Below are 10,754 nucleotides of genomic sequence, written 5' to 3'. Positions count from 1 at the left end.
TGCCTTGTCACTTAAAGCTACTTAAAAACTCACCAGAGCTCACTGCTTACAGGGATCCTACAGCAAATCCTCTCATAAGGCAGCAAGAATACCTGCATTTGTTTAAGCTTTCTCTGTATTGCGGCTGGTTTCTAATGTCTAATGTGTAGGAGCCAGAGTTGAAAATCTTTCCTTAGTGTGTCTGTACAGCCTTTTGCGGCTGCTGAGTGGACCTTCATTTGCTTAAAACCGTTCAAAGCACTTGGCTTGGTACATGTCACAAGCTGGCTCCCCGCTCGGGATCAGGGCTGGCTATGTGGGTGGCAGAGGGATCTTGACGCTGTTCACGTGCCATCTCGCTTCTGGGATTTGGGGCTAGCCTCTGACTCATGGGTCTCTGTGTCTACGAATATTCAAATGATCCCAGACACTGGAGGATGACGCGGCCCTCTCCGGAGGGCTGCTTCTTCACCTCGTCCTTTTTGACTTTCAACTTAGATGACAGCAGGAACTTCACCTTCTTATTGGGATTGGAACCCTTAGAGTCCCCAAGCTGATCCTCTGGACCGTGGCGTAGCATTATTTCTCCCAAGGAGCACGAAGCAGCATCTCCCAAGCTCTCCTTGGCCCAGCGCCTTTTGGTGTCATTCCGACGTTCGCTTTGCTTAGATTCGCTCTTCAGAGAAAGGAGGCAGCATGGTGGACAGTGAAAAGCTTTCAGGGCAGATTTGATTCAGAGTCTCGCCTTTGTCTCTGTGACCTTGAGCAACTTAACCTCTCAGGACCTGCTTCCATATTTGTGTTTTGGAGGCAGCAACGCCGTCTGTCAGATGTTTGAGCGAGGGATACATTAGGGAACGTGTGCAAAGTCTCCACCATGGTGTCTGGGACATGAGCATCTCAAGAAAATGGCCCATGGGGATGGACTCTGTGCATTTCTCCTCTATGGGGTCATCCCCTTTTATCATAGGACTTCCGACATGACACCATCATCATCAATTCCCTCTCATTCTTGGGAATGGAATGACTCAGTTGTCACGCTTCTCCAAACTCCCCCCTCTTCTGTTCTGAAAGATGAATGAGGATGACACTCCAGTCCCACCCTCAGTTTCTGCCTACCCGTGCCCAGCCCGCCGTGAGGCAGTCTGGTCTGCCCCATGCATAGGAGCACCGCTTCTACCTAAGTTACCAAAAGGCGCCTATTTGGGAATGAAAGTAACAAGGAGAAGAAAGTCTGATTCAGTATTTCCGAGAATCTACAAAGACTTTTGCTGAGTTCGCTGTTTCCTTTCTACTCAGAGTGGCTTTTAATTCAGGTGCAGGGCAAATTCTTTTTAAGAATTAGTTTTCTGTAAATCACTACATTTCTCCTTTCTTCCAATGCCCCAGACATTCTTAAAAAACTGGGGTTTTGCCAACCATTTAGCCATTTTTGATTTTTAATGAAATAACTGGAGCAGCCCAGGAATGGTTTTCAAACCCAGCAGGTGGTGTCCTTCCAGAGTCCTCTCTTGTCTTTGAAGGCAACTGTGACATCCAGGCTGGATGACTACGCAAGGTCTGGAGTTTTCCTGCTACCCAGGCTTTGGTTGTTTTGGGAAATGGGTGTGCTACACAAACACAGCGGGAATGTTTGTTTAGCACAAATCTGATGTCTAGAGGAAGTGGTCTGCTTCCTTGCCTGTCCCTGAAGCAGGCAGAGGTAGCAGTTAAGCAGAAAGGTTCCAGGGCTCGGTTCTCCTTTTTTTTTTTTTTTTAAAGATATTGAGTCTCCAGCCTTTTCAGGAAATCTGCAATCTCCCCCTTCACAGCGCAACTGCCTAGCTCTCTATATGGTGAGGACTGGAAGTCAGAATTTCTGAAGAAAAAGTAAAGCCACTGGAAGCAGTGGGCCTCCAGCTTTGACTAAGCCTTTGGAGCTATCAGGAGGGCTGTCGTCCCCACAACCTGGGACATGCAGTCTCCAAGCCACTCAAACTGGCAGCCCACTTCAGCCTTGGATTTTTGTAAGGCGGCTGGATTGGGGGTGTAGCTTCAGCTATCAAAATTCAATAAGAAGAGCTCAGTGCACCCTTGGTATAGCTGGAGAAAAACCTCTTCCACGGAAGAAAAAGCCTCCTTTTCTCAACAAATGCAGCAAGCCTTTGCTGACAGGTCCTTAGAACTGCATCGTTTCTTGCCTACAGCTATCACAAGACCACACTGCAGTGTCCGACTCCGAGGAAGTGCTCAATAACTGGACTGAGTGAATAAGTGCACGAACGGGTGACTCTGAATGTTCCACAGTGGACCAACCAAATCACTGGGAATTTGGCCTTAGCCCCAAACCTGCCAAATTCTTCCTTGGGGGAGGCATCCTCACATTGTGTGCGTCAGTGAGGGCGAGCTTCAGAGCCAGCTCCCTGGAGAAAGATTGTAATGGAAGGAGAAAAGCACCACAACGCCATGTTTTTCCAAGTGTTAGCCATTTATAAATAAGTACATTTGCTTTCATACATACAGTTCATTGTACAGATGACGATCTGTATACATGGGGCAGGAAAATGCATTCGTTTGAACTTTTCACATCTATCTCACACAGCTCACATGTACAGACAATAAAACTGCTCAAGCAAGTACAGCAAAGGAAAATGTCTTTCCTTATACACAGGGGGCTGGATGCCTCTGTTGGGTGTGGGACATGCCCACTGCAAGAGTTCACAACTGTGTGGTGTTCAATATATCAGGATAGAGAACAAACATGCATTGGATAATATACTGTACAGAGAAAGTCCTTTACATCTGAATTATAGAAAACCTAAAGGAAAACTAAGTGCATTAAAGCTTTTTCCAGCAAGTGTCTTGAAAGGACAGCAAAGAGGAGGAAGAATCAAAATCATATTAGTACAAATCACTCTTTAATTGTAGACTGTACATATCTGTACTAATTAAAATCATCTTGGATTTGGAGGAGACAGAACAGAGACAGAGACGCTGTGCTAGATGGAAAGGAGGCTGCGCTGTGAATGGCACCCGCCCTGAGCCGGACAAGGAACTGGCCCCACTCGGCAGGAATCAGCCAAAGGGAACAACAAAACAAAGTAGGATAGGAAGTGTAACTTACAGGATTTCCAAAATAAACTGAGTGAAGTGGAGATCTACAGCCGGCATCTCTAACTCTTCTTCTTCTTCTTCTTCTTTTTTTTTTTTTCCAGTAAATTGGTACACAATAAGGCAGGTACATTCAAGTACTAAATTTTCCCAAATTAACTCTTGTCTGGTCCTGGGAACCAAAGGGAGTAAGCTGAGGCCCCCCTCACCAGATTTTCTGGCTAGTGATTTGAAAAAAAAAATCAGCCAGCAAGTGCTACAAAAACAAAGCAGCTAGGGCACTTCCTTTCCACAGAGTAGGTCTATCTGAAAAAACGAGAGCGACGCTGGCCTGCATCTCTATGCATCCAGCTACGGCCTGGCAGGTCAGCTTAGTGTAGGTATCACAGAGTCAGCAGGAAGAAATGAGGTGATGTGGGTGAGGAAACATGAAAGTAACACTTGATTTTTGGTGTCCAATTACGCGTTCATTTGGTACTGACTTTCAAAGCTCTGACTGGCCATCATTCGGCCACTAGCATCTCAGGGTGGCTCAGCTGCTGTGAGGCATTGGACACCGAAATGAAGGTTACCAACACTTCAGCCCTTGAGTGGTCTGTATTATAAAAGGAGTTGATGAAGACCCAGTGATTATTCAAGTAGCTCTGCACAGTGGCTCCACCAGCCCCATTGTGCTTGTGTCCAGGCCCCCAGCCAGCCACCTTTTCTTGGGAGCAGCCAGAGCTGAGTTCAAGGCATTGCATGGTGAAGGTTTCCATGACACGTCTTTGTAGGTAGCTCTTACCCCTAAGCCCTTTGTTCATTGTTAGTCATGGCAGATGGTTGGTCTGGAATTCCTAGAGGAAAAGGAGAAAAAGCCACACCTCGCAATGAGCACGCAACAGGACAGCTCAGCCCTCGGCGTGAGGCATCAGCAGGCTGCCTTTGCAGGTTGGCTTCTTGAGAAGTGGGCAGCCCAGGGACAGACAGGCAGGGTGGGCGAGGCTGCTGGGCACTGGGAGCATCAATAGGAGACTGGGCACAGGGATGGGCACATTCTGCCCCCTGGGGAGCCTGTTCCATTTTGTGGCAAAGATTCAGTAAGCAACTGGTTTTGTCCAAGGCATTTCTGCAGTAGAAAAATAACTATCTTTGAATCGAACCACCCAACTGTGACACCTTTAGAGTAATAGAAGTTGGAGGCTGAGAGGAACTGTGAGGAAAAAGGCTTGTGGGAGGAAGGGGCTCTCAACATACCCATCCATCCACCAGAGCAAGGGAGTTCTAGTTAACCTTCTCCCAGCCTCTGCCTGGCCTCAGGTCCAAGGAATGTAGTGTTCAAAGAGTTTGTCTTGCCATGTGGCACAGATGCATGAAGACCCCTTCCAGGCCTTTGTTCCCTTCTTCCTGAACCTCTGAGCCTGCGTGCTGCCCTAGGAGCGGCTGCCATTCTTTGCTACAAGACAAGCGTGGTGCAGAGCCACAGTGACACCTAGTGGTCAAGTATGGTGAAGCACAGGTGACATCCACATATCCCACCGTGTATGACTAAAATCTAAGGAAAAATACTTACGGATATTAGATACTGATTTTAAATTTTTCTATTGGGTACATCTCTGGAATACAAAAATACCAATATTTAGAGAGGGGATCATAAACTGCTATACAATATAAGGACTGAGAATACCTTTCTCTAAGCTGTTCTGTTTACAATAATTTAGGAAAAGTGTTTAATAATCCAGGCTTAACTAAATTAGCAAAATTGTTTATCTGGACAACGACCTGGGGTACTGTACATGATTCTAATTAATGGAATTTTCCTGAGCCATCAAGTTTAAGTTAAACACATCTAAAAAGAGGGGCACATGGGAGAGGAACAAGAATGGTTTGTGCTCTATTAACTCGGGACTTTAATAGTGCACATCTGCAACTGGGACAAGATACAACAGCAGATACAAAATGGTCTCCATTTTGTCCATGCCAAATTCTCATGTTACACAGGTTTTCCCTTTACTTTGTAAATAAATATTAATTTTTAATTGTTAATTGTGTGCCTTACTGATCCAGTAAATAAAGTAACCATGTCTCAGGAGTCCCTAAGAAAATTGCTGGAAAAGCACTTTAAAATCACTGCAAATATTTTTTTTGCATTAAAAAATTCTTAATCTTTTTGATGCTTATATACAACAGTTATTTCTTGTGCTATAAATGTTGTGATCCACTGCTTGATGTCTTTCTTTTCCTTGTTTTTTTCTTGAAAAATACACTAAAAGACAAGAGCGGTTCTGCTATTTTCTAATGAAGACATTACTCACACTTAAATATCCAGTATTTATCAGAGTTACAAATTCAAACAGTAAAGTGCACCCATTTATAGACATGATGTGAAGAAACTCATTAGTGCAAGAATTTTGGGCAAACGGAACATACAATTTGGTGAGAAACCTATATAAGCTGAAGTTTGTCACCTCTGTCCTCCATTTCAGGGTGATATGAATTGGGTGAGTGGAACTTACCAGTTTCATATGAAAAACTTCCCCTCACCTGAAGCCAGACATTGATTCAGCAAGTGTCTGCTGCTGGGGAAGGGGCATCTCTAAAATACAGTACTAGGATCATCCCCTGGCAGTGAAGTAGCAAACAGGGCATAGGCAGTCTGCTTCTAAGGAAAAATTTTGTCTCCTGCCCCAATAAGCTTCAGTTGGCATCTTCTGGTCAAAAACAACTGGCACCCAGATATTCACTCTCTTTTACAATGGCAAAAAAGTAATACTAATTCCATTTTGACTATTGACATTTTAGGTGTTTGCCCAGTATGTTATAGACCCTAGATCTCTGGTTTGTCCTGGAGAACCCAGAGACCCTGGGGAGAAGTGGCATCAGTGGCAGATTTGTACAGCTGCAGGACCTGCTCACCTACCCAGTCATGTTGAATGCAGGTGGCATGTGTGGCATTCCAAATAAGCAGGGGCACTTTTCTAATAGACACTGAGGAATTCTTTGAAATGTGGCAGCTCCTCAGTGACAGGTGGTTAAAAAGGAATAAGATACAAAGAGACCAACAGGGCTGAGACCTGCCAAAAAGGGAGCTGAGAAGCTGCTGGGCTCCTAGCTGTGGGCTAATGCTAGAGCTATAGATTTCACCTTCTTGGGTGCGTGCGTGCGGGCCTGCCCTGATCAAGATGAGGAGGAGGCAGTCCTTAAGCATCAGAGAGTGGAAAGAGTTTGGGTCTTGAGTTAGCCCAGCTGTCTGCTTCCAGCATAGACAAGTCCTGGCCTGTTTTAGGCTTGAGGGTGGGGTTGGGGGAGGTCCATCTGTTTGGCAGATTCTAAATTAGTAAAGAAATGTTTCTGATCTCAGCTTCATGTTCCCTTCAGAGGACATTTACTATTACAAATGGGTCTGGTCACAACTGGATTTTATTCAGGAAATTGCCTTTCCTGTAGCTCTTTACTAACAACAGGGGAATGATTCCTAGTAACAGAGAACTAATGCTCTTTTGTTTAGTTGGTCGGGTTGTTTAATTTTAACAGCTGATGAACAGCCAGTATCAGGCCCGTGCTAAACTGTGGTTTCAATGTTCTTGTTGTCCATTTAATAGTGAATCCAGTCCCTCAAAAGTCGGGTTAGCAAATGACCTAGAAGATGTGTAGAGGGTGCCCAGATCAGAGGCCTGCTGTCTATCTTGTGCCCCACCCATGGCTAGAAAACAAGATGGAAAGGGGTCCTTCTTCACCCTGGAACACTTTTTGTTGTGTCTAATTTTAAAATATCTCATGCCCCAACTACTCCTAGAAAAAGAAAAGAACAATTCCTGCAATGATAGATAATGAAATTATAGATCTTGAAATGGAATTAGACAAGTGGTATGGAATGCAATGGCCCTGGGTGCAAACTCTGGGGATCAGTCTTACAGTCCCAAGAGAATCCAATTTGCTTCTGAAAGAACCAATTTCTTCACTATGTCATCTGGGTTTAAAAAAAGAAAGGCCAGTAGAACAAAATCTGGCTCTAGGGGAAGATCCAACTAACAGGATTATTGTACAGATCAACCCTTCAGGAAGAGTGCTTTTTATGGAATATGATGCTCAGTGATGTATCAGGATCTAAACAGTATACTTCTCCAAGACAGATTTTCTACAACCTTTCATTGAGAATCCAAAACAATCTTTCTTTTTCTCTTTCTCTCCCTCTTTCTATATATTTATTCCCTCCCCCACTTGTAGAAAATCAGTAGCTTTTAGTGGTTGTTAGCTAAAAACCTAGAGAATAACTCGGTGAATTCTTTTAAAATGTCCATAATTCTCATCTAATTTCCTTGGCTGAAATATTTAAAGGGCTAGTTGTTTTCAAAATGTTCCTAAAATGTCTCTTGGAAAATCAATGTAGTGATTTTAATTATATTGTTTTTTTTTCTTTTTTCCAATTTAGCAGACTTATTTCTTCTCTCTCCCTCCTTGATCCTTTTACCCCATAGGAAGACTGGCAGGAATCCTAATGAACATTCTGGACCTGACTGCAGGGAGCTGGCAGTATGGGGTTGGGGTACAAGAATGGTACAAGAATGCACCAGGGCTGCCTATATGGATGACACTGGCTAAGAAGGCAAAGGGGCATCACACTCTTTCTAAAGTTCCTAGAAGAAAACGAACAAGAATATCCTTTTTTTTTTTTTTAAAAAAAGGAAAAAGACATTTACACAACAAGAACATCAGTGAAAGCGATTGTCTCCTGGAAAAAGCTGACCAGTGTGTCTGATCTCCCTGGGTTAAAGCACACGGCAAAAAATCTCCTCGTTGGCATCTGAAGAGAGGGAGAGAGCATGTGGCTGGGGCACAGACAGAGAAACTGAAGTCCTGGCTCCCCGGAGGCCAGCTTCCCAGTCGGCTGCATGCAAAGAATTTCAGCATGTGGGCTGCCACCTCTGAACACCACACAGAAACTACATGAGAAATTAAGCCAGAGAACTACCTCCAGTGGAAACCAAGCCTGAAAATGTGCAGTGAAAACATATGGGTCTCACTCCAACAAACGTCTTTTAAACATTAGACTCCACAAATGGTCTCTTTGGTTTGATAGGGGATGTCTGCCCTTGTCGAGAGTCTCGGGACAACTGCCTGTACAGGTTGTCCTGGTACGCCTGAGCCACAGGTAGGGTCCGAGCCACCTTTACATCGGGATAGGAGGAGGCCTGGCTGACTCTCTCCAAGAGGTCTCCACGAGACCCGTTAGCCAGCATCCCATGGGGGCTGTAGTAATCGTCCTCCAGCAAATGGCCATTCTGTGCATTGTTGGTTTTGTTATAAAAGGCAATGTTGCTGATGGATGATGGTGGACTGAAGGACTCGGGCTGAGGCAGGTTGCCTGGAGACGTGGGGCTGAGAACGGTATCCACTGATGACACTGCCCAGGTCCGATTCTGCTGGTGAAGGTGGGGGTACTGCTGAGTCCGGGCTGTTTTATCTATGATCCCCATGAATGGTGTGGTCCTGGATCGGGTGGGCTCACTGGGGTAACCTCCTTGAGTGGGAGATACTGGTGACAGCTCGTCACATGCCCTATCATATGCCGGTTTCAGTGGGATCTCCATTTGTTGAATCGAGGAAGATGGCCGGAAGGAAGGAGCAAGGTTGGAAGTGGATGAGATACTATTGCTAGACGGAGAGAAGCGAAGGCCTACGCTTTGGGAGTGCAGCAGTGGCCTGGGAGTTGGTGGGTGGGGTTTGACTTCACTAGGGTTGACACTGATAGGTCTCCTGATTAAATGTGAGACATCAGGGGAACCTAGTTGGCTGGAGGACCGCTCCAGATCTAGTTTTGAATGGCAGACTGGGTAATAGGATGCTGACTGGCTACGCCCAATCTGTGGCGTCTGGCTGTATCTCATTCCACCTCGATATGCTGAGGAAGGTCGCTGTGGAAGATCTTCTTTGGTCAATCCTCCATGCTGACAGATGGCCCCTGCACTCAGGCTGGCTTGGACATGCTGCACTGGTCTCCCATCCCCTACAATTCCCCCAATTGACCCTTGATAAACCAAACGGCTCTGACTTACTCCTATGTCTCCTTGTGAAGACTGGTATTTTCCAGCCATTGAATGGGCTACCTGGCCATAGGCTCCCGTGGGGATTACCGTGCTTGAATGAACTGCTGAGCTGGGCTGGTTACTTCTCACGATCTGGGCCTTGGCAGGCTGTAGCCTGAGCCCCTGCTGGGGAACTGCCACAGGGAGCTGAGGCATCTGGTAGGGCCGCTGGGCCATTTTGGATAAAGGAGATTTGGGTCTGCCAGGAAGCTGACTGACACTTGCTTCTTGCTGATAGCGTACAGGTGAACCAGACTGGGATCTATAGACACTCATGCTTTCAGCTGGAGGGCTGGCCCGATATTGAGGACCTCTACGGAGAGGGGAAGGGGGAGGGCTTGGGTATTCTTTGCCCTGCCCTCCCACGGGAGGGGGGCTAAACCGGTAAGATCCACTCTGATGAGCTGGGGAAGTATGTGGTGGACTAGGCCTGTAATGAGAGTTCTGATGAGTTGGAGAAAGAGCAGGCGAGGTGGACTGGTAGCCCTGCCTGGTGGGAGAACCTACAGAACTACTGGAGCGGAAGTCAAAAACCTGATGCGAGCCAAGAGGTGAGCTAGAGATGTAGGCCGAGTCCCGATGGGCTGGAGAGGAGGGTGGGCTCTGGATTATTGGGAGCCCCTGACTGGGACGAGCCTCTGTCTGGAGGCCAATGGAAACATTTTCAACATCCTGTTCCAGGTACTCCTCCTCAAATATATCCTGTACAGAGTATATATCTTCATGCTGTGGTTCAGGCTCCGTTTCTTCTGGGAGCTCCTGCTGAGGCTGCTGCTGTGGCTGTTGCGGCAGCTGCGGTGGCTGCTGCTGCTGCTGCTGCTGCTGCATCTGTCTACACTCTTCTTCCACTCTCATCAGAAGTCTCTGGATCTCACGGTTGTTTGGACATAGCTTGATGGCCTCGTTCAGGTCCTCTAAGGCTGCTGCAAACTGTCTGCTTAACAAAATGTAAACACAGGAAGTGAAGTTATTCTGAATCAATGGGAATCACCAAGAATTGAGAACATGGTCACTATTTCAGAGAACTGTGGTGGCATCTGTGGGAGTCTGGGGTGTTTTGGTTTAGTCTGATTTGTAAGGAAAGAAACAAGGAAGCTGTCATACTAGAAGAGTCCAGGATGATTCCCTAGCCCATTTAGCCTCCATCTTCCTTCTGGCCTCTCTGGGATGGAGAAATGTCCCCATTGTGTCAGTCCAGCCAGGCCCATCAGGAAGATTATCTCAGTGCCCAAACGCACACCAGGCAGTATGAGGGTTCGGTGGGGTTGTCATTTACAGGGTCACTGTCAAGTAGTTTAGGAACAAAATAGTAAAACTATAATATTTAAATATCTTGCTGATGCAGCAGAAAATTTTCTTTATATTCTCAATATTTTGGCTCCAAATTTCAGGCCTGTTCTATCCTAGGCAAGAACCTGTTCTCTGCCCTTTCTACCCCTCAGCCCACAGCACTGCTGTGTCTCCACGCATTCTGTCAAAGTGGGGCAGGTTATTAGGCAACACAGGTCTGGAGCTGAGTTGACCCCGAGGAGATTCTGATTCACGAATGAAGAAATGAGCTGTCAGAGATATTCCCATCTTCTCTATTGATATTACCTGAAAAGGGGAAATTGGCCTTGT

The 10,754-nt window shown here is 46.1% G+C and overlaps 1 protein-coding gene across 12 annotated transcripts in view; it reads right to left on the bottom strand.

Annotated features, from left to right (window-relative positions):
- Positions 1–2,425: 2,425 nt before the first annotated feature.
- The window catches only part of TANC2 (tetratricopeptide repeat, ankyrin repeat and coiled-coil containing 2), a 370,065-nt gene continuing 361,736 nt past the window's right edge, over positions 2,426–10,754 (bottom strand). For 8 of the 12 annotated variants that reach the window (XM_012747318.3, XM_012747322.3, XM_012747324.3 and 5 more), the window contains one exon: positions 2,426–10,071. In XM_012747318.3, the coding sequence (XP_012602772.2) occupies positions 8,088–10,071 (1,984 nt within the window). In that variant the 3' untranslated portion in view covers positions 2,426–8,087. The remainder of the gene's footprint in view (positions 10,072–10,754) is intronic. The other 4 variants (XM_012747321.3, XM_012747323.3, XM_075994664.1 and 1 more) reach the window with 1 other exon arrangement.

The sequence above is a fragment of the Microcebus murinus genome, chromosome 18, assembly GCF_040939455.1.
Source record: "Microcebus murinus isolate Inina chromosome 18, M.murinus_Inina_mat1.0, whole genome shotgun sequence".
In the NCBI taxonomy this organism is placed as follows: domain Eukaryota; kingdom Metazoa; phylum Chordata; class Mammalia; order Primates; family Cheirogaleidae; genus Microcebus; species Microcebus murinus.
This window is presented reverse-complemented; position numbering and strand designations above follow the sequence as displayed.